We start from the raw sequence: 27,543 nt of genomic DNA, 5'->3' as shown, positions 1-27,543 counted from the left end.
CCAGTCTAGAACCTGTGCGGGCAGCAGCAGTGAGGGGGCTGGGGGGACTGTCAGTGCACATAGCCTCTCAGGGCAGCCCCTGCCCCACTTCCTTTCCTCCCTTTCCCAGTGGGGGCAGCACACTAAGCTGTGAGAGGCACAGGGCTCTCCCCACACCCTTGCCCCAACTTCAGGAACCCAGTGGTATTAGACCTTCTCACTCCAATCCCCCGGAGGCAGGGATCAGCCAGTTCCTGTAGGTTGATTGGGTGGGGGCGGGGGGCGGGGGATAGAGGAGCAGCCAGTGGATTCCTTTTGAGACCAGAGTCAGCCCTAGACCTGCTCAGAACCCCCTGCTGGGTGGCACCCCAAGGTGAGGACTGGGAAGCCCCCCCCCCAGCTGGACCGTGGTTGGAGGAGACTTGGAGCCTGGGTGTCCAGGAGGTGGGTGCCTCCGGAGACTTGTCCACCCAGATACAACAGGACTGTGGGTCCCACCTATAGCCTCAGCAAAGGGCTAGCTGGTGGGTCCAGCTCCCTTGGGTCCCCTGAGGCCCAGCTGGTAGCAAGGCATTCCATGGGGTGGGGAACGTCATTGAGACAAGCTCCAGATCTCTGGGGCCAGAGCTCAGGCTAAGGGACTCAGGTCAGCCTCATTGGGGGCCAGGCTGTAAATCAACCTACTGAGATTCCAACAAGTGAATTAGGGAATTAGCCTGAGTGGGGCAGGGGTGCTGGGCTGGCACAAGGCAGTTGTATTCAGGAGCCATGGTCCTGCATAGCCCCTCCCTTCTCCAGGTATGGTAGCACCCATGGCTTTGGGGATACCGCTTTCCTGTGGGTCTAGGTTGGGATGAACAAAGAGCTCCCAGGCCTGGGAGGAGCCAGCTGCCTGACTCAGGACTCAGCTGGGGCTGTGCCCAGCTCCCAGCTCTGTCATCCCCCTGCTGCAGCCCCTCCCAGCCCCGGAGCCCCACATCTAGCTGCCTTCCCCCTCTTGCTGGGCCCAGCCTATTCATTCATTCATTTGGCACAAGTATTGTCCCATGCCGTATACTCTGAGGTGTTTTGGGGGTGCTCCAAGAAAGGAGTCACTCCAAGAGCTGCCCCTCTAGTAAGGGAGGCCTCAAGAAATGTAGCATTTGAGACAGGAGGGTGTCCTGGTGTGGGGTGTTTAGGGGAGGCTTATTACAGGGTAGGACTTTTGAGCTGGCATGATAGACTTGATGGCTAGTAGGGGACACAGGCAGCACTTCCTAGGAGGATCCAGGAGCTGCCTGAACAAAAGCAGGGAGGGGGCGGGGTATGGAGTGGAGCCTTGCAGAGCCAGATGCAGGGCTCCAGAAGATGTCTGGGTTTGATATGGCCCGAGGCCCACAGAAAGTTCCCACCAGCATTTTACCAGCAGTGGTTCTTAGGAACTCCTGTACAGGTGTCTCCGTGAAACCTGGTGACCTGGCTGCTGTCTGCACACCTAGGTGAGCAGAGTACAGGTGTGGAGATTCTGGAGACGCCCACTCCACCCGCTGTGCCCACCTTCCAGAGGCTGCCAGTCATTTATTCATTAAGCCATTTACTATGGGGATGGATAGGCGGTGCTGGGTGCCATCTAGCGCCAGGACGGGGGGCGGGCCCGCGGGTGCCCTGGGCATTTAGGCTGGGTCCAGGTGCCGGGGTCGGGGCTCACTTGCTGCGACAGTCCGAGGCACTGAGCGACAGGAAGACATCGGCCTTGCACTGGAAAGTGGCGCGGCCGTCGGGGAGCGGCTCGCAGCTCTGCAAGTTGGGGGTGACCTCCTCGACGCACACGGCCTAGGGGCGAGATGGGATGGAAAGATAAGGGGGCGCCTGCACCCTCCAGCGCTCCGCACCCAACAGCGCCCATTACTCACGAGACTCCGCAGGTTGGGGCGCATCTCCCGGAAGGTGCCGGCCCCTCCCAGGGATCGCGTGCCCCCGCGGGACTCGGAGCGCCGTGCGTACGGTGACCTGTGGAAGCCGGACAGCAGCCCTGCGGCGCGGCCCACGGAGTAGTACCCCGGCCCCGCCGTCGGCTTGTACCACGCGAGGCCGGGGGACGCCAGCAGTAAGCAGAGCGCCAGAGCGGCAGCCTCCAGCATCGCGGGCCCGGCCATGGGTACTCGGTGGCAGCGGGCGGCGGGGCGCGGAACAGCAGCACCCGCGCCTTATATCGCGGCGGGGGCGGGGCGCGGCGGGGCGGGGCGGGGCGGGGCGCGAGGGCGGGCGCCGGTGGCACGGGCCTCCGCATCCTGGAGGAAGAAGCCCGCTCGGGGTTCAGAGCCTCTTGGGCACAGGGGCACGCTGGAGAAAGATGGTCCAGGGCTTAGGGGGGATGCGACACCTCCTTCCTCCCCACCGCCGCCCACCTCCCCGTTTCTGGCCCACTCAACTCTTGCTGGGAGGCAGCCCCCAGGCCCCTCCCACAGACCTTAGTCCCGATTCAGTGGGAGGAGGGGCGGCGGTGCTGCAGAGCCCTCAACGAATCCGACGGCGTCCCAGCCCCGAGTCATGCCCCGGGGACTGTACCCTGTACCCGGGAGACAAGGAGCAGTTGTCTCCCTTACCCCGGGGACAAGGAGCAGTTCCCACCCTAAAGGGAGCTGACCAGAGGGCCAGGCTTCTGGAGGAGGCACTGAAATCTAGGAGGGCCCGGGGTGGGGAGGGCAGAGGTGGGTTTCACACCTATTAGAGTTTTATACCACTGACCTGGTCCTCAAATAGAGCTGGCAGGACAGGCAGGATGGCTCCCAGGACAGACGAGGAGGGGAGGCCAGAGGAGAGTCTGTGCAGAGGTGGGTGCTGTGGCCCTGTGCCACTGTGGCAGAGGAAGAGATGAGATGATTATGGGCCCTGAGAGGACCTGGCAGAGCCCTTGAGCTTCCTGCGAGGGAGCCAGTGGCTGGGATCTCGGTGTGTGCTGGGCCTGGCAGGTAGCTCTGTGTCCCACTTGAAGGGACCACGCAGGCCCTGGGAGGACCAGGCTGGAACCCAGTAAAGAATGGAGAGGAGCCCACCTGGCAGCGAAGTGGGAGTGGTCTGCCTGGAGGACTGTCTGGCCTGTGGCAAGCTTGAGACCCCTGGGGTGAGGGCACCTGTCCCGGTGTGCCAGGGCTAAAAGCCTGGAGGCTCGGCTCATGGTCTGGCACCCTAGGCATGTGGGTACTTCCTGTCACGGGGAGAATTCCCCAGGGAAGGCAGAACTCCAGGGAGGGGAGGTGAGCAGGGACAGGCCAGACGGAGGCCAGGCCACCCTGTGGGATCCTCTGCAGCCGCCACAGCCCACTTCCCAGTGAGGGCTGGTCTTCCTACTGGTCTGTGAACTCAGTGACCATGGATCCAGACACGCTGTAGATAGGCACTTAGAATTCAGAGTTACTGCCTAGAGCCCAAGAGCTAAATGGGAGCACACAGGAGGCTGAGTCCAAGGGCCCAAGACGGAGGGCACACAGCAGGTGACATAAGGCTTACTCAGCTGCCCCTCCTCCTGCTCACACTTTCCAAACACCCTGGCCACGTGCCTTCCCAGGACAGACCAGTACAAGGGCCCTGGCAGCTGGGTTTCTGGGCAAGGAGCACATGACCTCCAGGTTCTATGAGGGTTCCTTCCCTCTGGGCACAATGGTCCAGCCCATGTACCGCCCCACCTTCTCCCCTGGGGACTGGTGCTCAGAAACCAGCTACCCACTGGGCAGAAGGCATTACAGGGACACGGGGCAGTGACCCCAGGTGGGGGGAGGTCATCGAGAATAGACTGGAAGGAGCCCATGCTCACAAGACATGCAGCTTACAGCGGCTGCCATCCAGAAGCTGCTCAAAACCCTAGGGCTGGTTCCTTGCCCCCGCCCCACACCAGGCCACCAGCCAACGGGAGCTGAGGTGGAACAGAGGTGCCCAAAGGATGTCCCAAGGGCTGTCCTTCCCTAGATGGGGAGACCCTCAGACACCTGCGGACACACATCCTGATGTCGAGGACATTGGCCCTGACAAGGAGCTGGGAGAAAGGGACTGAGACCACGGATCACAGCCGCCTTGGCAAAGCCCTCTTAGCACAGCCAGCACCTACTCAGGGACAGCCTTCCAGAGGAAGGAAGCATGGCAGTGCCTGCCAGCTGTGTCCAGCCAGGGTCCCAGCCACCAGCCTGAAGAGCAGGCCCCCGGCCTCTCTACCCCACCAGGCTCTACCAGCCAGAGCCCACTCTTCCCACCCTGGCTCCTCCGGCTGATCCCCGGTTCCTTCTCCAGGGGTGTGACTCAGGGCCTCTCGGCATCGCATTGGGATGTTTATTCATGAGTTTTCATACTGGCGCACACCGAGGCTGCCTCAGCACCAAGAAAACAAGCCACTGGAGCCTCCGGCCAGGCTTAGGTGGTTTAATGAGCTTTATTTATTGGATAAAAGTGTCACCCTTGTGATGGGAGAAAACAAACGCAGCTCCAGTCCTCATTTCAACCCTGTCAGAGCCCAGAGGAGACTGTCTCCGTGGAGGAGACAGCCACCCAGAGCCACTGTGGGGGCGAGGCCATCTCAGGGTGAGGGCAGGGGCACAGGGCAGGGGCACTGGGCAGCGCGGACGGCCTCACTCCTTGAACTTCCACTCCTGGCGGCACATGGGGCAGTGCTGCTGCACCTGCTGCGCGTTCAGCCACTTGAGGATGCAGTGCATGTGGAAGCAGTGTGAGCACTGGCCCCACACCAGCGGGCAGTCGTCACCCGGCACCTTGCCTGCGGGAGGGACGAGAGGGCCTGTGAGTCACCCAGAGCACAGAACAAGTCCATGGGGGAAGCGTGCCCAGCGTGGCCTCAGGGCTCAGAGAGGACAGGAATCCGGCAAGAAACCACGGATTCGGCCGAGCAGCCGCCTCTACATGAACCTCTGCAAAGACCACCCGGGCTGCTTCCACCTCCATGCGGGAGCAGCTCTCCGGGAGCTCAGCAGCAGGAAGAGCTCTGGCCGGGGCCGAACCCCCACCCACTGGCCTCCCAGGGCCTGGGCCCATCTGCAGACACACTGCAGCTCTGCCATTTGGCACCCGTGATGCCAAAAAGGTTACATCACTGTGTCAAGGCGCCTGCACAGGTGACCTGCCTCTGAGCGGCAAACCATTCCTCTCGATCAAGGTGAGGTGAGCTGGGGCCTTAGAAACTAGATGTCGCCATCTCCAGGCAGCAGGGACCCTATTCAGTGCCAGGGAGCAGGTCGGGGACTCAGGTGCTTATGGCCCAGCCTGTTGGCAGCTGGGAGTGACGTGGCACTCCCTCCTATTTCCTTCCCATTTCTATCCTACCTCCAAGGTCCAAAGGACCTGGTGCTGGCCCTCCAGCCCACACACCTGCAAATGCTACTGCTGTGAAGAGGGCCTAGCATCAAGAAAAACAAGCCTCTGATTTTTAAGGATCTAGAAAACCCTATCACACAGCTGGTGCCGGCAGAGCACAATGTCCTCCCCCAGCCACAAGCAGGTAGGTCCCCATGAGCAGAGGGGAGCTGCAGCTTGCTGCCTCCACCCTCTCTCGGGGAGCCATTCCCCCAAACCATTGCCATGGGGGCCCTTCATGCCTATCAAGCATGAGCCAAATCCAGAAGTCACTAGGGCACACAGTGCACCAGCCAGATAAGCTGGGGTGAACAGGAGACATCTTGCCCATGAAGTAGTTCCTAAGTGCTGGCCTGGTCACCTGTGGTCCTGGTCGTCTCTCTTGACACCAGACACAGGGACAGTTGACTTAAAGAGGTAACACCACGGCTAAGCCACATGACACTGCTCGCAAGACCTAATGGAGCACCTGCTCTGCGCTGCACAAGGAGCTGGAAACCTGATCTGAGCGCTTGTCCAAACCTCACAGTGCTCCGCAGTCTCCATCACCCCACCGACATCTCACCGACAGACAGGAGGCTGGAGCCACATGACTCACGAGGGCAGCTGCCAGTGCCTGAAGGGAGCACGCTGACCAGGAGGCTGGTGTGGGTGCCAGGTCTTAAATATCCTTCAATGGCTGCTGAAAACCTGCACCTCCTTCCCAGTTTGGGAGCAGCCCTTGCCCCACAGTGGTACATTCACCCTATGGAGTCAGACAGATGGGCACTGTTATCTTCTTTCTCTCTTGTTTGGGGCAGTGTTTCTCAATCTTTTTTTTAACTTTTTATTTTGCATTGGGATGTAGCCAATTAACAACATTGTGATAATTTCAGGTGAACAGTGAAGGGACGCAGCTATACATATACATGGATCCTCCCTCCCCACCCCCCCGCCCGCAAACCCTCAATCTTTTAAAAGTAATCCTCTCTAAAACACAAAACATCACTCCTTTTCTGAATCTTTTATGACAAAACAACCAAAAAACAATTTACTTGGCAAATACAAAACTATCTAGCTCACTTTGCTTCCCAGGCTGGGGTGGGAGGGCAAGATGGACGGCCCTGTGCCAGGAGCCCACGGGGTGTGACACCTGATTTCTGTTGGTTCCCACCCCCACCTCACCCCCACCCAGGGTCTTTCCAACCTCAGCAGAACTATGCTTGGAATCACCCCTAACACATTAGAGACCTAACAAATAGAGGATGCAAGAGGATACACAGGGCCCAGCTAGCCTACTGGCAGGAGTACCCTGGCCATTGTGTCCATTCCTGGGGAATCTGACACCACCTTCCATGCTGACAGTGACTCATGCTAAGTGTCGGTGGGATCCTCTCCATAAGACTTTCACTCACAAAGCCCTGAGACAAGCAGCGGGTTTATCACAGTCTGAGTCACTCTGGATTCTTCGTAGGAATTCCATCTCAGCAGAGAAATCCAGCATCACTTGATCTGTAGAGAAGGCACCCTGGGCTGACCAAACGCTTTGATCATTACAGCTGGCTCACAACCAGCAAATCCAAAGTGCAGCCTCTAGACCCCCCTCTTCCCAGCAGTCAGCACACCTCAGCCAGCCCCACACACTGGGTTCCACAGGCTGCATGCAACCCCTAGTGCCATCTTTGACACACAGGCTCACTCACCCACACTGAGTCAAGGGCATGACCACATAAATGCTACCCTAGAACTTTTCTTTTCAGAAGCCACATCTGCTGCTGAGAAAGTTGCAAGTACCTACCCATAACCTGTGTTGTACCTTTGAGAAAGGGTGGTTTTAGGATTTCCCTGGTGGTACAGTGGATAGGAATCCACCTGCCAATGCAGGGGACATGGGTTCAATCCCTGGGCCTGGAAGATTCCACATGCTGCAGAGCAACTAAACCCAAGCAATGCAACTGCTGAAGCCTGTGTGCCTAGAGCCTGTGCTTTGCAAGAAGAGAAGCCACTGCAACTAGAGTAGTGCTCCCTCAACTAGAAAAAGCCTGCATGTAGTAACAAGACCCAACTGAACCCTCCCCCCTCCAAAAAAACGGTGGTTTTGAACGGATTAAACCAAGCCAGACCTTGTGTTCTATTCTCTCTCCCTGTTACATAAAACCTCATCAAGTAGAACCAATCACTGATTTCCTAAGATTATATCCCAGCCTGATTAAATCAGGATGGATTAGCCCATAGGTGATGAGATTTCCTCTCATCAGATGTAAAGATTTAAGACTAAGATAAAATGATATTTGCACTAAAATTCAATTATTTGAATTTCACTGTAAGAAGCAAAGGTCTAGTACTTTTCTGATGTTCATGGCCCCAGAGCACAGGCCCGGTCATTGACTTCTCAGTGGTCCCCAAGTCTCACCTTTCTCTTGCGAACACCTTCGTTCCCTAGGCAAAGTCTTAGACCCTTCCTGCTGCTTCTGGTTCACTTGGGTCTGACTAAAAACTACATTCACTGGTGCAAAAATCTCCTTTTGACCCAAATACTTTCACTTCACAGAACACACTGGAGACAAAGGAACAATGCCAGACACCGCAAAGATGAAATCTGATAAAACCTGAGGTCAGGCACTCTGCAAGACAACACGTTCTGAAAGAATCAGATGTCTACAGGGAATTCCCTGGTGGTCCAGTGGTTAAGAATCTGCCTTCCAGTGCAGGGGATATGGGTTTGATCCCTGGTCTAGGAACTAAGATCCCACATGATACAAGACAACTGAACCCATGGAACACAACTAGAGAGAAGCCTGCCAAAGTGCAATGAAGGTCCCTATGCAGCCAAAAATAAATAAATAAAAATAAAAACAAATAATTAGATGTCTCAAAGGCGATAGAGAAGTTGAAGCAAAACTATTCTAGATTAAGTAGTGAAGGGAAAAAGTGATCACACTTTGGGTCTTGGCTCACACCACCCAACAATAAAAAGACATTTGAGGACAACTAAAGATATCTGAACAAGGACTAGGGATGAGGGGCAACGGTAAGTAAATATGTTGTCTGAGGTGACAACAGTGCTGGGTAAAAGTCAGCACTGAAGTGGGGCATCACATTTAGCATTTACTATGGCTTCCCTGGTGGCTCAGTGGTAAAGAACCGGCCTGACAAGGCAGGAGACATTTAGCATTTACTTTAAAACAGCTGGGCAAAAACAACCAAATATGAAAACGTGTTATTCATCGTTTATGTGCTGGATTGAGGGGGAAACCTTGTAACATTACATTTTTTTGTTGACTTGAATTTTTCAAATAAAATGTCTTAACACATCTTTGTGTTCCACGTGTCTCATAGTGACTTTCATCAGGATAGGAAACTGTGCTCTTTTCCTTACAAAACTTTTGACAGGATCTTTGTACAAATATGGGCCCGAACAGCCTGGCTTTTCTCTATCAACTTTTCTTGGGAAGAGGAAACCAAACCCCAGGAACGCTGTGCAAGTACTTCTGGTGACACGCCAAGGCCAGAGGAGAGACAGCGGGCAGGGGGCACTCACAGTCCGGGCAGCAGCCATTGAAGGCCATCCGGCAGATGCCGCAGTTCTCGTCGTTGGCTACCCAGAGCCAAGTGGCCACGCCGTTCCAGCATTTGATCTTCACCTTCATGGCGCGAGGAGCCTGCGGGGAGGGAAGAGACCACCGGGCTGTGCTGAGTCTGCAGAGCTACGGCACCTGGAAACCAAAGAAGGGGTGTCGCCCCAAGGGTCTAGCGCAGGCAACAGTGGCCGCCGAAGGGCAATAAGAGCTGTCTGCAAGGGGGCTGGGGCGGGGGCCGGGTCCTCGGGAAGACCGGGAGGACCGGTGGTGGTCCTTCGCCAACACCGCACTTCTGCCCCGGCATCCGCAGAAGGGGTCGTCAGCTTTCTTTAACAACCGCAGAAACGCGCCGTGCGCTACTTCCGAAAGGGACACGACTGACGGGGCTGAGAGATGGAGACCCAAGCCCGCTGCCTACGAGGTCACCCCGGAAACAACCCCGGCGCGGGCCGCACTCACTCGGGCCGCGGAACTAGGGTGCGGGTTCCTGGTGCGGTGGGGGAGGGGTAAGGGAGGGGCGCCAAGCTCGGCCACGCCCCCAACTGCCGCGCCCCCGCCGATCTAACTGCGCGCGGCCCCACCCGCCTTCAGTTGGCAGCGCCGGCCCCGCGCGGGAAGGTATATAAACGCCTGTGGCAGCGGCTCGGCACTTCTCAGAGGCGCCCGCCGAGCTCCTTGGTTCAGCGCGCACGCGCGGCCTCGCCCCCTGAGACGCCGAAGGCCAGCAGCCAATCCGCGGTCGCTCTGAGGACGCGGCACCGGAAAACCCCCGAGCGGCGCTGGAAGTGACGCGCCGACGTGCTGACGCGCGGGCTCGAGCCGAGGCCGATTCCGCGCCCGCCATGGCCGACAAAATGGATATGTCTCTGGACGACATCATTAAGCTGAACCGGAGCCAGCGAGGCGGCCGCGGCGGGGGCAGGGGCCGCGGCCGGGCCGGCTCCCAGGGTGGCCGCGGCGGCGGGGCCCAGGCCGCCGCGCGAGTGAACCGAGGCGGCGGACCCATTCGGAATCGGCCGGCTATCGCCCGCGGCGCGGCGGGCGGCGGCGGCAGGAACCGGCCGGCGCCCTACAGCAGGGTGAGTGTGGAGACCGGGTGGCGGGCCGCGGCGAGGGAGCGAACCGGCAGGGCGGCGCATGGGCGACCGGCCGGTTGGCCGGCCGACCGACGGGGCCGGGGGGCGCGGGCGCCGGCCGGCTCGGCGGGCGGGAAGGTCGCACGCCTGCCGGGCCCCAAGGCGGAGACCCTGGCGGCCTTTGTCTTAACAGGGCGCCCGGCCTCACGGCGCTGGGGGCTGAGGGGCCGTTGGCGCGGCCGCCCCGGTGGCGGGAAGTTGGTTGGAGGGAATCGAGAAGTTGCGGGACGTGTGGCCTTGGCTGCAGGGTACGGCCTGACGCGGGCGAGAAGCGGGGGCTGCGGGTCTCTCTCAGCGCCTGCCTCCCCGCCGTGATGGGGGGAGGGTCTTGCTGTGGCCGTGGGGGCGAGGGCGAGCCCTGGAGTGAGACTCACAGATCTTTTTCTGTTCTTGTGTTTTCTTTTCCCTCAGCCGAAACAACTTCCTGACAAATGGCAGCATGACCTTTTCGATAGCGGTTTTGGGGGTGGTGCCGGCGTGGAGACCGGTGGGAAACTGCTGGTGTCAAATCTGGATTTTGGAGTGTCCGACGCTGATATTCAGGTAAGGGACTGGAGTTTCTTGGTGGGCGGGTCACTCCGCACTGAATTGGTTGTGGTGTTTAGAACTTGGCCCTGAATCCCCCCCACATACCTTGGGACGACAAGCTTTCCCAGGCACCCAAGGGCCAGCCACTGTTCCCTGTGAGGGGCTCCAGGAATGCAGAGCAGAGGTCGAGCTAGAGTTGAAAGCCTGACCAGTGTGTCAGTTTGTGCTGGAAGACAGGCCCCAGCTTAGTCTGAGGCGCTGCTGTTCTTCCTTGCTAAGACATGTTCTGTAGATGAAGGTACTTTGCCCAAGCTCTTCTGACAGAAGCTTGGTTGAATGCTCCGTTTCTGTTCCTGGAAGAGCTAGGCTACTTGCTTTCTTTACTTTTTGCTTGTTTTAATGGTTTGTTGGGAGGAGAAAGCACTTCCTTTGTAGACCTCATATAGCACAGAAGCAGGATGGTGCCAGCGTCACTCTGGCTCCATTTGCCTTAAGCCCTATGTCTTACTTGGAATTTCATCCCCTGTCTTCTCACTTATCCTCACTCCCTGGGTTTTGTTAGTGGCATGATTCTCAAACATCTTTGGTTGAAGCCTGTTTTTTTTTCCTCTCTTTCTTTCCTCCCCTTTTTCTTTTTTTCCTTTCCTTTTCTTTTTTTGGTTGAACCCCAAAGGCCTTTAAACTTGCTGCCTAAAATGGTTAAGTAATGACATCTTGGGGGTCAGTCCAGGAGATGGCTGGGCAGGGTACTGGGCCTTCCTGGGTTCAATTTCCCAGAGCCCAGCCATTTACTTTGCCTTGGGAGGACAGAGCAAGGCCAGTGAGCACTCACAGTGTCTCAACACTTTTTTTAAGGTGGTTTCTGGCATCCACTGGAAACCGCTTTTGGTGAACTCCACTTCCCGCTGTGTGCCTGCGGCCGGAGTAGCCCCACACTCTGGGTTCCCTCTCCAACTCCCAGCCTGCCTGAGGTCAGGGCAGTTTCCATGGCAGCGCTTGACTTCAGGCTTTGCGGCAGGCTTGAGTAGGAGGAGAGGGAAAGGTGAGCCAGAATCTGCCCTGGGGGAGGGGCTGGGTCAGGGCTCCCACTCAGAGGGCCCTTGGAGCTGGTCCACAAGTGGATAGAGCCCCTTGCTCTGTGATCTTGGCCTTGGCTGCTTCTTGGCACAGTCCTTGGGTGTGTTGTAAATATTCCTTTGTTGAAGAAGATAGCAACTTAATCTTTGCCCTTCATTGGTGGGCTTTGTGATCCTTCACCTGCATCATGGTACAGATGTCAGGTTCCCAAGTGGGCAGGAGCCCTCGGGCCCAGCTGCTCTGGGAAATTGCTGTCCCACCTGTCCCATCCCATACCCCAGGTCCCACCGCCACTGCCCTGCCCAACCACGTGTATGTCTTCCTCCCAGGGAAATACCCCCAAAGTAGTTTACACTTCCAGGGAGTGTCCCTGGGCCACCAGAAGAAAAATTACTTTGCTAACAACTGCTCTTTCTGACTCTCAGGAGCTCTTTGCTGAATTTGGAACTCTGAAGAAGGCGGCTGTGCACTACGACCGATCTGGCCGCAGTTTAGGAACAGCTGACGTGCACTTTGAGCGGAAGGCAGATGCACTAAAAGCTATGAAACAGTACAACGGCGTCCCTTTGGATGGTGCGTTTGGTATTGGACCCAGAAAGGCTGCAGCGCTGTAGCTAGTTTGCGGAGCCAGAGGCTGGCCCCATCCCTGCAAGAGTAGGGTCCCCTCTGCCTGAGGACACTTTGCGTTCGCCCCTTTGTCTCTCTTCCACACTGCCACCTCTCATGCTGCCCCACACATCTGGACCAACCTCTTGTGAACCCCCATCCAGCAAGCTACATCCCTCCCCTCCTTCAGCTCCTTGCGGAAGATTCACTTCTGTGAAGCCTTCTCAGAACCACCATAGTACAACTCTTGAGTGCGGGGCTGTAGTCGTAAAGACAAAGGTACCTTTCTGCTTCTGGGCACCCCGGACACCTGGCAGACACCCAGCTGCACTGGATGAGAAGGAGCGAGGAGGCGCTGGTGGGGCTGTTCTCCCACCAGCATTTCCAGGCTGTCCTCTCGTCGGGAGCGTCGAGATGCACAGTGTCCCTTTCCAGTGCTTACATGGAGGCCAGGGTGCTGCCCCCTAGCAGGCTTCAGAGTCCTCTAACAGGAGCTGGCCCTCTTGTGTTCTCTGCCACAGGCCGCCCCATGAACATTCAGCTCGTCACCTCACAGATTGACACGCAGCGGAGACCTGCACAGAGGTGAGTTCCGGGGCCTCTCTAGTCAGGGCTGGCCTGTGGGGTGTCTCCTCACGCTGCTGGTCTTCCCAGGCATGTGAGCAAAGTTTCCTTTTCTTGCTAGTGTAAACAGAGGTGGGATGACTAGAAACCGTGGTTCAGGAGGTTTCGGTGGCGGCGGCGGCACCCGGAGAGGCACCCGTGGAGGCAGCCGGGGCAGAGGCAGAGGCACCGGCAGGAGTTCAAAGCAGCAGCTTTCCGCAGAAGAATTAGATGCCCAGCTGGATGCTTATAATGCAAGAGTAAGTCACAGAGGAGGGCTGGGTGAGGGTCAATCTCAGACCAACTGGAGGAGGGCCTCATTTTGAGTGAGCACCTCTCTTCCTCTGTTTCAGATGGACACCAGTTAAACAGACCGGCAAATCCGTGCATGGACCAGGACCCAGAAGTCTCGTCCGTGCTCCCTGGCGGGAGGGGGTGACAGACTGGGGCTGTGTGGCCAATGATGGATTTGTTTCTTTTATGTTTTAAAATAGGATTTAAAATTCATGTAAAGGTTTCTTTTTCCCTTTTTTTTTTTTTTAATTCTGAAACAGACCTGTTTTGTACTGAGTTATTTTTGGGATAAATTTTACTGGTTGTTGTTGTGGAGAAGGTGGCATTTTCACCTTTGCCATAATAAAATAGAAATGTGTGTAGAACTGGAACTGTTTAATTCATCCCATTCTCAGGGTCCTCACCCGAGCCAGAATGCTGGTGTGATCTGGTCGGCGGGAGGGATGTGGGATCTGAGGAGGAAATGAGGCAGGCCTGCCGTGCACATGGCACCTGGCCTGTGGGTTAGAGTTCTGCAGGAGGGTGCTGGCTGTCACATTGTTCCCGCAGATCCAAACCCCTTTTTCTCACCCCCTCATCCCCCCTGGGTGGGAGGATGTGGAGCAGTGGTCCTCCACACGCAGCCACCTGTTCATTGCCTGTACTGCCAGGTGAGGGGCGGGGCAAGGTGGGGGTGCCCTGTGTTTCTGGCTGATTTCAGGTGACTGCTGGGTTGAGCTGTTCCTTTCCTTCTGGTGCTCTGGTTCTCAGAAATCTGGGTTTAGTAGTTGTGACTTTGCAACATAATCCCCGTGTGTTTTTCATCTTTTGTGTCATGAAGGAAAGATCACTGTGTCGGTGTTTTCTTAATTATGTACTTGGTGATGTAGCTAGTGGGAGCTGTGGTAGAATCTCATTTGACCCACAGGGAACTGGGGGAGGCGGGCAGACACTGGTACCCATCTGGACCTTTCCTGGGACAGACTAGAGCAGGATGGTCATGTTACTTGCCCGAGTGCTAGTGTGACCTGCCATGCAGTTCCTACAGTTCAAGAGGGGCCAAGATCCCTGTGGGGTGCAGAGCATAGACATCTCTTTGGGCCTCCCCTCCTGAGGACATGCCTTTGAGCCACTCAGTTATGCCTACAACCCAGCAAGAGGGAAACTGGAAAATTCTTAAAGAGATGGCAATACCAGACATGGAAAAACAGACTGGTTCAAAATTGGGAAAGGAGTACTGTCAAGGCTGTATGCTGTCACTCTGCGTATTTAACTTACATGCAGAGTACATCATGCAAAATGCTGGGTTGGATAAACTGGAATCAAGATTGCTGGGAGAAATAACAACCTCAGATATGCAAATATACCACTCTAATGTCTAAGCAAAGAGGAACTAAAAAACCTCTTGAGGGTGAAAGAGTGAAAAAAGTTAAAACTCACCATTCAAAAAAGAAAGGTCATGGCATCTGGTTCTATCACTTAATGGCAAACAAAAGGGGAAAAAGTGGAAACAGTAACAGATTTTATTTTCTTGGGCTCCATAATCACTGTAGACAGTGACTGCAGCTCTGATGTTAAAAGACACTCCTTGGAAGAAAAGCTATGATAAACCTGGACAGCTTATTGAAAAGCAGAGAGAGACATCACTTTGCTGATAAAGGTCCATATAGTCAAAGCTATGGTTTTTCCAGTAATCAGGTACAGATATGAGTTGGGCCATAAAGCTGAGCCCCGAAGAACTGATGTTTTCAAATTGTGCTGGAGACTTGAGAGTCCCTCGGACAGCAAGATCAAACCAGTCAATCCTAACGGAATTCAACCCTGAATATTCACTAGAAGGACTGATGCTGAAGCTGAAGCTCCAGTACTTTGGCCACCTGATGCAAAGAGCCAACTCATTGGAAAAGACCCTGATGCTGGGAAAGACAGGAGGCAGGAGGAGAGGGGGATGGTGACAGCCTTTTGAGAATAGGGACTAGGGGGAGGGGTAAGGAGGGGCCAGGAGAGTCACCCCAGCCTTAATAGCAGCCAGTGCTTTGGCTCTTCCGGAAGCAGCTGCCATGGTCTGCCGCTCAGATGGCTTCCATGTTTGGAATGAGGCTGGAGTGAGTCACAAGGAAGGAGTGTGATTAAGGGGTGGCCCTTTAACAGTCAGTTAATGTGCTGTCACTGCAGAGCCAGCAGCTGCCATTTGAACCATCTGAGCCATGCCAGGCACTGATAGAAAGATGGTTGAGGTGCCTCATCCCTACCTCTCGCCCAGTCTTAATGGGAAGGGGTCAGCCAGGGCTCAGCTTTAGCTGCAGTGTGGTGAGGGGTGGCTGGTAGAAGTCAGACCATCTGGACAGAGCCAGGCAGCCTCTCTGATGAGGTGGCCTTGGGCTAAGCAGGCACATGCCAGGCAGGGAGACTGCTTTCTGGATGTTGGCTGTGGTGGTTGGAGGGAGTGATGACCGGGAATCGGGGGCTTGTGGGGCATGGTAAGGGGTGGCCAAGGTGTCACATGGGCGGAGGGTGTCATTAGTGAAGGGAAAGTCCCAGGAAGAAAGCAGGCAAAGGACGGGCTGTGCTCAGTGTTGGGTCTAAGAGGCAGAAATACCGGATGTGGATAGGCATCCAGATGTGGACCCAGACAAGTGTTGCTATCAGCTGGATGTCTGCGAGCTGGAACTTGACGTGTGGACACTGCAGGTAAAGGTAGGGATATGGGGCTGGAGGTGACAGGAGTGGGGAGGGGTGACATCATATTTGCTGGAAGCCTGTGGTGGGAAGGTGACCGAGTCAAAAAAGCTTGCAATTTGGCAGGGAGCTGAGAGAAACCTCCCCATCACTTTATTTTTAAATTATTTTTGGCTGCACTGGGCCTGTTGCTGGGCATGGGCTTTTCTCTAGTTGCAGCGAGTGGGGGCTACTTTGTAGTTGCAGAGCACGGGCTCTAGAACACAGGCTCAGTAGTTGTGGCGCATGGGCTTAGTTGCCCCACAGCATGTAGAATTGTCCCTGACCAGGGATTGAAGCCCTGTCCCCTACATTGGCAGGCAGATTCTTAACCACTGGACCACAGGGAAGTCCCTCCCCACCACTTTAATCCTCAATCTCCTTAACTGTGAAAAGGGAAACCATGCATTATATCAAGGGCTGGAGGGCCATGCGCTTTGCTGTTCTTGTGGGGGTGCTCTTGGGAGGAAGTGCTCTTGGGTGGTAAGTGTGTAGGGGCAGCTTCTGTGCTCCAAGGCAAACCAGGCTTCTGGTTACCTGAGGGCAGTGCTGGGTATCCCTGCAATGGCCAGCACTTCATCCCTGAAAGTACAGAACGAGTGAGTGAAAGGATGAGATGGACTTGGTGCTTTTGCTTAGTTTCTCCTTCATGTTCTTTTCTCAAATGCTGGATTGCAGTCTCGCAGACCAGGTGGATGGGGCTGTCCCACTTGCAGGGCACTGGAACGTACCCCAGCTCAACTCCCACCTTGTGGTCTGAGTGGAAAGTTCAATGATCAGTCCAGGAGTGGGCACATGCCTCATCCAGACAGTCAATCAGTCTTCAGGAATCTCAAACATGTTGAGGAAGCCAGCGCCAGGGAAGAGGGTGGCATGTCCACAGGGCCTGGGGTTCCTGGACTCTGACAGGATGGTTGTGTGAAGAGGAGCCTCTCAGCTCCAGGTGTGCTCTGGTTTGCTTGGTTGAGCACAGATACACATGGTTTACAGAGCAACTTGGATAAGCAGGAACAGCCCTGTCCCTTGGCAGATTGTGTGAAATCCAGCAGGAGTCTAAGTGCCAGAGTCGTTGAACGGTTGTCACACTCAGATGTGGTCTGAAAGACCAGAAGAGGAATGTTGCTTTCTCTAAACAACAAGGGTTTTGTGTTCTTGCTTGCAGGGAGCTAAGGCTCTAATACAGGAAACAAAAATAAGAAGTTACGATAATAGTGTAACAACTACAATAGAAATAAGTGAAGCAGGACATAGAGCATTTTCTGTTCTGCAATATACATTCCAGTGGGGGAAAGATGGGAAAAGTGAAATACAAGATGTCAGGTGGTAACAGGCTGTGGAGGAAAACAGAGCAGTGGATGCTAAGGAGTAGGGAAAGGCCTTGCTGGTGAGCTGGAGTTTGTGAGCACATGGATATTCGGAGGGGAGCCTTGCTGGCAGAGAGAAGAGCAAGTGTAAAGGTCCTAGGGTGAGAACACTGGACAAGCCAGAGCCCCACTGTGGCTGGTGGAGAGGGCAGAGGTCATGGGGCCTCTGTGCTGGGCTTCGAAGGAAGGGCATCTACCAGAGGTGCAGCCTGACCTGGGGAGGGGCTGCCAGGACTGAGCATTTAGGGACTGGCATGGGGGACATCCATAAACAATAACTGAAAAGACAGAGCCATGGAGTGGGCTTCTGTGTTTCTGTTTCAATGAATGTGGAATGTGAAATACTCTTAAGAACACTGGCTTTTTATCTGAAAAAATAGCAGTCAGTACAAAATTTGAGGTAACCATGTATACAGAATAACCTTCCCAGCACCATCCAAATGAGACCCTTGTTACTGCAGGTTGTTTTTCTTAATAAGAGCTTTATTAACATATAGTCAACATACCATGGAGTTAACCCATTTACAGTAATTTTACTCTATTCACGAAGTCACAAATTCACCTCCACATTCAAATTCCAGGATATTCTCATCACCCCAAAAAGAAACCCACTAGCCATCATGCCACTGTTCCCGTTCCTCAGCCTTCACTTGTCCACTTTCTGTGGATTTGCCTGTTCTGGACACTTCATACAAATGGATTTATACAATCTGTGACCTCAGTGTCTGGCTTCTTTACTCAGCACAGTCTTTGAGGTTCACTCTTGTTATAACCTGTGTCAGTATCCAGTCCAAATGAAACCCTTGTTACTGCAAATGTGGATAGTTCACGTTTTGTTTTGTCCATTCATCAGTTGATGGACACTTGGGTTGTATCTGCTTTTTGGCTATTGAAATAATGCTGCTGTGAGCATTGAGGTACAATTTTTTTTTTTTTTTTTTTGAGGTACACATTTTTATGTGGAGATAGTTTTCAGTGGTTTTGGAGTAGTATTGCTGGATCATAAAGCAACTAAGTTTGCTTCCCTGATAGCTCAGTTGGTAAAGAATCAGCCTACAATGCAGGAGACCCCAGTTTGATCTTCCCTAATCATTTCTATTAACATCAGCCTACTTCTCCATTTAACTGGGAATGCTCTCAAGTGTCAGTTTGTAATTTTGATAGTTCAGTCGCTCAGTGTCCAACTCTTTGCAATCCTATGGACTGCAGCACGCCAGGCCTCCATGCCCATCACCAACTCCCAGAGTTTACTCAAACTCATGCCTATTGAGTTGGTGATGCCATCTAACCATCTCACCCTCTGTCGCCCCCTTCTCTTCCCACCTTCAATCTTTCCCAGCATCAGGATCTTTTCAAATGAGTCAGTTCTTCACATCAGGTGGCCAAAGTATTAGAGTTTCAGCTTCAGCATCAGTCCCTCCAATGAATATTCAGGACTGATTTCCTTTAGGATGGGCTGGTTGGATCTCCTTGCTGTCCAAGGGACTCTCAAGAGTCTTCTCCAACACCACAGTTCAAAAACCAATTCTTCGGCACTCAGCTTTCTTTATAGTCCAACTCACATCCATACATGACCACTGGAAAAACCATAGCTTTGACAAGACGGACCTTTATTGGCAAAGTAATGTCTCTGCTTTTTAATATGCTGTCTAGGTTGGTCATAATTTTCCTTCCAAGAAACAAGCGTCTTTTAATTTCATGACTGCACTCACCATCTGCAGTGATTTTGGAGCCCCCCAAAAAATAAAGTCTGTCACTGTTTCCCTATCTATTTGCCATGAAGTGATGGGACCAGATGCTATGAGCTTAGTTTTCTGAATGTTGAGTTTTAAGCCAACTTTTTCACTCTCCTCTTTCACTTTCATCAAGAGGCTCTTTAGTTCTTCATTTTCTGCCATAAGGGTGGTGTCATCTGCATATCTGAGGTTATTGATATTTCTTCTGGCAATCTTGATTCCAGCTTGCGCTTCATCCAGTTCATTTCTCATGACGTACTCTGCATATAAGTTAAATAAGCAGGGTGAAAATATAGTCAGACGTATAGAAAAAAAGTGATAATCAAAGAATTCCTGGATTGTCACCCAGACCACCAGATGGAACCCCACTCCTTTTCATTCTCTGTTTCTTCTGAACTGATAGAGAGTAAGTTGCAGCGGGTGCCACTTTACCCCTAAATCCTTCCACATGCATGTCTTTAAAATCAAATGCATCATCTTACATAATCAGATGTGAACACTGATAACAATACCATTATCTGAACCATATCCTTATTCAAGTTTAGCCAGCTGTCCTAATAGTCTATGTTGTAAATGCTTTTCCCCATCTACATGGGAAAGGAATGTCTGGACCACTGCCTTGAGCTAACGATGTCTAGTCATCTTCAACTGGTAGTGCTTTTAGCCTTTTCATGTCTTTCATGACCTTGGCACTTTTTTTTTTGACCTTGGCACTTTTTGAAGATCAGTCCCATTGGGTATTGTCTTGCTTCGTTATGATTAGACCAAGGTTACATACTCCAAGCAAAAATATCATTGGAAGGGTTTCCCATGGGGTCCAGCATGGTGGTCTGTCTCTCTCATTACCCATCTTATAACCTCGCTTGCATGATTCAGTGGGAGCTGCCAGGTTTCTCCATAAAGAAGGAAGAGTTATCATTCTCTCCTTTGTAATCTATAAATTTTTTGGAGAAGAACTTTGAGACTAAGTGAATACTTGTTTCTCACCATTTTGCCTGCTAATTTTAGCCTCCTCTGGTGCGATAAGGGGTTCCCTGATACCTCAGTTGGTAAAGAATTTACCTGCAATGCAGGAGACCCCAGTATCAATTCTCCACTGGAGAAGTGATAGGCTACCCACTCCAGTATTCTTGGGCTTCCCTTGTGGCTCAGCTGGTAAAGAATCCCCCTGCAATGTGGGAGACCTGGGTTCAATCCCTGGGTTGGAAAGATCCCCTGGAAAAGGAAAAGGCTACTCACTCCAGTATTCTGGCCTGGAAGTGTCAGACACAACTGAGGGATTTTCACTTTCACTTTTTTTTCACTTTCATGGTGTGATAATTATTATTGTAGTGTTTAATGTTGCATTTTTTGTATTTCCCCTATTCTCTCAATATTAATTGGAATTCTAAGAACAGTCCTTTCATCATTTATTCAGTTATTTATTTCAGTCAGTATGGACTTGTAGCTATTTCAATCTATGAGTCATAATCTGATAACTGATTATAATTTATGTGATTCTATGAGTCACAATCTGATAAACTCTGTTGCTCAGACATTAGGGTTCCTCCTATGCCTTTTTTTTTCTTCACTTTTTCAAAATAATTTATTAAGAAATAGGAAAAAAGGATATAGAGCACATAATCAAAGGAATGAAAGAGTTTACAACATAGATTCTTCAGGCTGGTGGCAACTAAGAAATACTTGCTGGGCCGATACCAAGGGTACCGAGGCCCCAATTCCATTTTCAATCCCATTTCTCTTGACTGCTAACCCAACCAGCTCAAACTTCCTCCAAAGAGAAGTCAGGTTGCCTTCCAAAGCCTCCCCAAACTACTTTCCAATTGCCTTCACAGCCCTTCTCGGCCTGGTCCTAGATTCCTCACCTAGCCTTCAGGTGAGGTCAGCCAGATCTTGTTGAGCCTTCTCCACTGCTCCAATCACTCTGTGGTCCCTAAATCTATTTTTGTTCCCATCTGGATTCATTTAGTTAAATTACATTTGTGAACCAGTTGGGTTGGCTTGTTCTGCTGCCTTTGGTCAAGTTACCTATTTTTCTAACCCTACATCTGAACTTGATCTTTCTCCTGTTGGAAACAACTTCTTGAGCTGTCTCTCTGGCAGCTCCCTGCCCCAGTTAGTTCAAGGCTACTTTCTCCCCCAGACAGAACTCTGCACCCCCCTCCAACCCCCCACTTAACTTCCAGGTAACTCTAGTTCTCAGCTAACCCACCTGGGTGGTGGTTTAGTCGCTAGGTTGTGTTCAACTCTCAAGACCCCATGGACTTGTAGCCAGCCTGGCTCCTCTGTCCATGGGATTCTGCAGACAAGAATATTGGAGTGTGTTGCCATTGCCTTCTCCACGATTATGCCTTTTTGACATGCCATGTCCTTTTTCATGGTTTTTTTTCCTTAAAAAAAAAAAAAGTTTTTTTTTTAATGTTTTGGCTGCACTGTGTACATCATGTAGGATCTTAGTTCAACCAGGGATTGAACCAGTGCCCCTTGCAGTTGAAGCACAGAGTCAAATTTAATCGCTGGACTGCCAGGAGAGCCTGTTTTTTAAAGCACTTCCTGACTTTCTGGCCCCAGAAGAGGCTCCAGGCTCACCTTCTATTCCCTGGCTCCTTTGGCGGAGACTGGTATTTAACAACCAAGATCTGGGTGTTGGGTGTGCTCATTGCTACTGGACTGTCGTTGCTTCTGGGCCCTCTCAGGACAAAGCTAGGAAATACATATACTAATTTATGCATATACATCAATATTCACCTCTGTTTTTAGCTGAATATATGCATTTCAAGAAAAACGTGAGTTTTTACTGTTCTCTGATTCCAACCCAATTCCATAGGATTCATTCTCATCTCCCCTTATTTGTAAATTCTTTCCCTGGCAATGAGAAACCTGGCTCTCACTATCAACATGATATTTGCTTAAATGATGTCAGTCCTTTAAGTATCCACCTAGCCTGATTTTAGAACTGCTAACATACACCCCTGTGAGAAGCATTTACTAACTTAGGTACGGTATTGGGTTCATCCATGTTGTTGAGCCATAGGGTACTGATTTTCAGTGAAAGTACCAGTTCCGAAGTTGCTTAGGCAAGTCCTTCTCTTCTACCCCTTTCAGAGTAATCTGTACTACAATTAGTTTCTTTTGCTACACTATGTATTCTATTGTGCCTTTCCCACATATCCTGATTTCTTTTTTTTTGGTAATTTACATTTATTACTTGTCATGGAATTACATAGGACTGTATAATTTTCATAGAAGTTTATATGGTTTACATTAATTACCTGTCATTATTAATGAGTCATTCTGGAATCAACTGACCATTTAGGGGAAAGTGGCAATAATGATAAAGAACCCACCTGCCCATGCAAGAGATATAAGAGACATAGGTTCCATCCCTGTGTTAGGAAGATACCATGGAGGAAATGGCAACTCATTCCAGTATTCTTGCCTGAAGAATCCCATGGACAGAAGAGCCTGGTGGGTTATAGTCCATGAAGTTGCACTGAGTCAGACACGACTGAAGTTATTTAGCATGCATGTAGCAATAAATAATATAAATCAATAAAAATTTAATGTGAAAATAAGCTATTAATGAGATAATCTCATTAGTTTAAAATATATCATCTTGTCTAAGTTATGCCAGAGTTAATTTTTATGTTCTCTGTGCAGGTTGTAGAAACAAATTATACAATGTTTTAGCATGTTAACTAATTGTAAATTAGTATCTATATAAAAGTCAGTGTGAGCATTCCAGTTTTTTTTTTTTTTTTTAAACTTACTTTATTTGAACAACCTAACTGGAGAGAAAGGGTGAGTGATGTACTATAAACAGAGGGAAAAAAATTTTCATGTCAAATTTAAAACATAATGGCAGAATATGCTAAAAGATGTTTATTTCTAAAGAAGCTGTCCAAAAGGAAAACAGTGTTTACTATGACATGACATAGTAACTTGACTTCTTACAGTAGTAAATCTGTAACCTGAATGTTTTGTCTAATCCAGTCTTTTCAATACTGAGACCAAATTTTTGCTATGTCTGCTTAAAAATACAACAAAATGTCTTCTCAATCTATTTAATAAAAATACTTAAAAGCAATAAATGAAATTTACCTAGGTTTCACGGATGTGCCAATCACAAGCTTTAAGAAAAACAATCAGGAGAAAGCTTGTGGTAACAAATGCTAACCTAAAGTTTTCATGAACTCAGTAGCTACAATCTATATTCTATTCTCCCCCATCTCTCCATGCTAGACTCTATAAACAGGAATGATTGTGATAAATATGTTTTTCGTATGCAGAAAACCCATAAAAGTAAAGGTGGCACTACCTGGGGCAATATCAAGAAAAAAACATTTGAAACTGATTTTTCAACTCCACCATCAAGAAGAAAAACACCATTTAACAAAGAATTAGCAGAAAACTCTGGTATTGGAAAACTTTTCACAAAGGCTATGGAGTCTTTAGATGAAGAAGAGAACGATTATTATTTTTCAGATTCTGATTCTGCATAGTATAAATAAGAGAACATGTCCAGGATGTTTATCAAGAAGCAGACAGTGTATTTGTGTCTTCATCTGAAGTATATATATGTTTTCTTTATAGAAACTGCACACTCTTTTTCAAAGGTTTCATGTTTTATGTCTCTCATAAGCATCTTAGTCTGTTTAAGAAAATCATGTTCCATACAGGTTTTCTTTTTTTTTTAAAGCATTTAAGAAAATATTACTATTGTTAAACGGAGAGATGGGGGAGAATAGAATATAGATTGTAGCATTCCAGTTTTTTAAATATACAAATCCATCATAAACAAGCCATTCAAATTACCATTAGTGGTTTAATAGAATTAGTATTTCTTTTTTTTTTTTGTCAAATAAATAAACATCCAAGAGTCCATAATGATACTTAAAAAAATCTACTGTTCACCTCTGGATATTACTTGGGCACTAATTCATTCTAAAAATTGGCCAATAAAAGGAAAGAAACAAATATTTTTTCTATACAAACTGTAGTTTGAAGGGATTAAGTAGCTGATGACTGGAGGTTTTTTAAAAAGAAATCCACCCTGGAGAAAGAAATGGCAACCCACTCCAGTATTCTTGCCTGGAGAATTCCATGGGCAGAGGAGCCTGGTGGGCTACAGTCCATGGGGTCTATAAAGAGAATATTGATTAAGCAACTGGGTAAATAATAGAAAATACTATACAGCTATTAAAAAGTATGAGATAGATTAAAATTTACTGACAGAAAGATAACTAAAATAAACCACCAACTGAAAAAGCAATTTAAAAAAAAATACAAAGAAATCCAGCTAAGGGACTTCCCTGGTGGTCCAGTGGCTAACACTCTGAGCTCCCACAGCAGGGGGCCTGCCTGGGTTCCATCTCTGGTCAGGAACATAGATCCCATGTGCTGAAACTAAAGATCCTGCAGGACACAATGAAGATTGAAGGTCCTATGTGTTGCAGCTAAGACTGGGCACAGTCAAATAAATAAATATTTTAAAAAAAAATCAAGCTAAGAAACACAAAAGTGTTAGAAAAAAATTGCCATTTTGTGATGCTTAATAAAATGATGCATGTTGGGATGAGTCCTCAGCAGCTGATGTGATGATAGACAGTAGTGGTCCAGGCAGTCCCTAGAGCCTACCATACCTCACTGCAGGTAGGACCAGCAGAGTGTCCCCTGAGATGAAGCACTGGGAAGCCTACAGCACTTCCTCAAACTGACCTGGGACTCATGCCCCCCTGAGATGTAAGGGGAACAGAAGACATACCACACTACCCATATTACGTCACACTAGAGGATTCACCTGGCAAATCCACAAGTGCCCATGGGAACTTCTCACCTAAGTGCCACAAGCATAGAAAAGGAATCAAAAGTGAATGTGAAAAAAAAAGTGAATGTGGTATAATAACTATATAAATTGATCTTTGTCTTTTATTCCTGGAACAGAGCTCCTAAATCCCTTGAGATGTCCTGAGTGATAGGATCCTCTTTTGTTATTCATAATAAGGCCTTTTCAATTTATGTTAATGAATGACTCTTGGTGGGCCCCTAAATAGTTTTAGGGTGGGTGCTGGTCACCAGAAAGACATAGAGTTGGAACTCTCAGCCCCACCCCCTACCCCCTGACCTCTGCAGAGAGGAGAGGGGTTGGAGATTGAGTTAATCACCAGTGGCCAATGATTTAATCAGTCATGCCTTGTACTGAAAAACCTCTAAACCATGGGGTTTAAAGAGCTTCCGGATCATCGAACATCATAATGCTTGGAGGATGGTGCACCTGGAGACGGCACAGAAACATCAGGAACATCCCCCACCCCATACTTTGTCCTAAACATCTCCTCCCTTTGGCTGTTCCTCAGTTGTATCATTTATAATAAATGGATATTTGGAAGTAAATCATTTTCCTGAGTTCTGAGTTGTTTATTGAACCTGAGGAAGCAGTGAAGGGAACCTCTGAATTTGCAGTCTGCTGGCAAAAAATGTGGGTAGCTCATGACTGGGGCCTGAAGCAGGGACAGTCTTTGGAGTGAGCTCTCAACCGGCAGGGTCACTCCAGTTAGCAGTCAGAATTTCACTGATGTGTGGTTTCAGACAGTTGGTATGAGAAGAAACCTCTCAGTGGCACACCATCCAAGTGTGTAGTGTGGACTCCATCTGGATCCTGATGTGAATAAACCAACTGAAATGAGAGGGTTGTTCTGTTTCTCCTTTTTAAGGTATTTTATTAAATACAGTTGTTTTACAATGTTGTGTTAATTTCTGCTATACAGCAAAATGATTCTGTTTTATATATGTATTGTTGTTGTGCCACAGGGCTTGTAGAGTCTTAGTTTCTTGGTTCCCTGATCAAGGACTGAACCTGGGCCTTCAGCAGTGAAACTGCAGTCATGGGGGGCACAGTGGTAAAGAATCTGCCTGCTGATGCAGGAGACAGACACAAAAGACGTGGGTTTGATCCTTGGGTTGGGAAGATTCCCTGGAGCAGGAAATGGCAACCCACTCCAGTATTCTTGCCTGGAAAAATTCTATGGATAGAGGAGTCTGGCAGGCTACAGTCCATGCGGTTGCAAAGAGTTGGACATGACTGAGCAACTGAACATGCACAACCACTGGACTGCCAGGGATTTTCCTATATATTCTTTTTCATATTCTTTTCCATTATGATTTATTATAGAATACCAAATATACTTCCTTGTGCTGTACAGTATACAAAATGCTATTTACCCATTCTATCTATAATAGTTTGCATCTGTGAATCCCAAACTCCCAATCCATCCCTCAACTCCCCTGAGATAAGAGCTTTGAGATAGAAAAATTGAACATGAACTATTAGATAATATTAGAAAGCACTGTTAATTTTGGTAAGCACGTAAATGATATTGTTATGTTAAAAATAACTTAAAAATTTCCCAGTGGTCCAGTGGTTAGGATTCCATGCTCCTGCTGCAGGGTTGTGGGTTCCATCCCTGGTAGGGGAACTAAGATACCACATGCCACACAAGGCAGTCAAAAAAAAAAAAAAGCCTTAGGGACAAATTTAATAATAAAAGTACAAGACCTGTACACAGGCGCACTGAAAACTACGAAATTCTACACAAAGAAACTAAAGATTAAATAGATGCCTGGGGTGGGATGGGGGAGGGATAGACTGGGAGTTTGGAGTTAGTAGATGCAAACTATTACACGTAGAATGGATAAACAACAAGGTCCTACTGTATAGCATAGGCAACTATATTCAATACCCTGGGAATTAACCGTAGTGGAAAAGAATAGTAAAAAGAATGTGTATATGGGTACAACTCAGTCACGTTGCTATATAGCAGAAATAAACACAACACTGTAAATCAACTATACTTCAGTTAAAAAAATTAATTAAAGGACTTCCCTGGTGGTACAGTGGTTAAGAGTCCCTGCTTCCACTACCGGGAGCACAGGTTCAATCCCTGGTCAAGGAACTAAGAGCCAGTGTGCCATGCGGCTTGGTCAAAAAAAATTTTTTTCTTTAAATAAATACATGCATAGAAATCTCATGTTTTGGGTTGAAACATTTAATATTGTTAAAATGGCAACTCTCCCCAAATTGCTCTATAGATTCAGTGTAATGGAGCGTCCCAGGTGGCTCAGTGGTAAAGAATCCACCTGCCAACGCAAGAGACACAGGTTGACCCCTGCACTGGGAAGACCCTTGAAGGAAATGACAACCCACTCCAGTATTCTTGCCCGGTAAATAGCATGGAGAGAGGGGTCTGCTGGGGCTACAGTCCATGGACTCAGTGACTAAACAACAATCCCTATGAGTAAGTGCTTTTGTAGAAACTGAAAACAGATTTTAAGATTTATATGAAAATTCAAAGGACCTCGAATAGCCAAAACAATTTTGAGAAGAAGAATAAAGTTGAGAACCTATACTGCCAGGTTTTAAAACTTACTACAAAGCTATGGTTATCAAGAGGTTGTGACATATAGATTACAAAACAGAACTGAGTCGACAAATAAAGCCTTAAGTTTATGATGAATAACATTTCAACAAAGGTGCCAAGACAGTTCAATGGGTGAAAACTATTAGTCTTTTCAACTCTTAACTCGGTTATACACAAACATTAATTCAAGATAGAGTGTAGACTTAAAT

The 27,543-nt window shown here is 49.7% G+C and overlaps 3 protein-coding genes across 4 annotated transcripts; 1 reads left to right on the top strand and 2 right to left on the bottom strand.

The window, feature by feature from the left end:
* Positions 1-1,535: 1,535 nt before the first annotated feature.
* On the bottom strand, positions 1,536-2,182 carry NPB (neuropeptide B). The gene is made up of 2 exons (XM_043463538.1): positions 1,872-2,182; positions 1,536-1,791 (listed from the first exon to the last, which is right to left on the bottom strand). The coding sequence occupies exons 1-2, from the start codon at positions 2,112-2,114 to the stop codon at positions 1,663-1,665; spliced, it is 372 nt and encodes a 123-aa protein (XP_043319473.1). The 5' UTR covers positions 2,115-2,182; the 3' UTR covers positions 1,536-1,662.
* Positions 2,183-4,362: 2,180 nt separating this feature from the next.
* ANAPC11 (anaphase promoting complex subunit 11) lies at positions 4,363-9,482 on the bottom strand. 2 transcript variants are annotated; one of them, XM_043463548.1, is made up of 3 exons: positions 9,336-9,482; positions 8,837-8,957; positions 4,363-4,723 (listed from the first exon to the last, which is right to left on the bottom strand). In XM_043463548.1, the coding sequence occupies exons 2-3, from the start codon at positions 8,943-8,945 to the stop codon at positions 4,578-4,580; spliced, it is 255 nt and encodes an 84-aa protein (XP_043319483.1). In that variant the 5' UTR covers positions 8,946-8,957; positions 9,336-9,482; the 3' UTR covers positions 4,363-4,577. The 2 variants fall into 2 exon arrangements, with proteins under 2 accessions (XP_043319483.1, XP_043319489.1); XM_043463554.1 differs by having other exon boundaries at positions 8,837-9,011; positions 9,336-9,476.
* A 91-nt stretch (positions 9,483-9,573) lies between these two features.
* ALYREF (Aly/REF export factor) lies at positions 9,574-13,482 on the top strand. The gene is made up of 6 exons (XM_043463528.1): positions 9,574-9,955; positions 10,424-10,555; positions 12,043-12,190; positions 12,745-12,808; positions 12,909-13,086; positions 13,180-13,482. The coding sequence occupies exons 1-6, from the start codon at positions 9,719-9,721 to the stop codon at positions 13,192-13,194; spliced, it is 774 nt and encodes a 257-aa protein (XP_043319463.1). The 5' UTR covers positions 9,574-9,718; the 3' UTR covers positions 13,195-13,482.
* Positions 13,483-27,543: the final 14,061 nt, after the last annotated feature.

The sequence above is a fragment of the Cervus canadensis genome, chromosome 1 (assembly GCF_019320065.1).
Source record: "Cervus canadensis isolate Bull #8, Minnesota chromosome 1, ASM1932006v1, whole genome shotgun sequence".
NCBI lineage: Eukaryota > Metazoa > Chordata > Mammalia > Artiodactyla > Cervidae > Cervus > Cervus canadensis.
This window is presented reverse-complemented; position numbering and strand designations above follow the sequence as displayed.

Bases quoted from the DNA above. Each gene is read 5' to 3' on its own strand.
- NPB (XM_043463538.1), bottom strand. From the start codon at position 2,114: ATGGCCGGGCCCGCGATGCTGGAGGCTGCCGCTCTGGCGCTCTGCTTA. The intron at 1,792-1,871 runs GTGAGTAATGGG...TCTCGCCCCTAG, and splicing joins GCCCCAACCTGCGGAGTCTC to GCCGTGTGCGTCGAGGAGGT.
- ALYREF (XM_043463528.1), top strand. From the start codon at position 9,719: ATGGCCGACAAAATGGATATGTCTCTGGACGACATCATTAAGCTGAAC. The intron at 12,191-12,744 runs GTGCGTTTGGTA...TCTCTGCCACAG, and splicing joins CAACGGCGTCCCTTTGGATG to GCCGCCCCATGAACATTCAG. The intron at 12,809-12,908 runs GTGAGTTCCGGG...TTTTCTTGCTAG, and splicing joins CAGCGGAGACCTGCACAGAG to TGTAAACAGAGGTGGGATGA.
- ANAPC11 (XM_043463548.1), bottom strand. From the start codon at position 8,945: ATGAAGGTGAAGATCAAATGCTGGAACGGCGTGGCCACTTGGCTCTGG. The intron at 4,724-8,836 runs GTGAGTGCCCCC...TCCCTCCCGCAG, and splicing joins CAATGGCTGCTGCCCGGACT to GCAAGGTGCCGGGTGACGAC.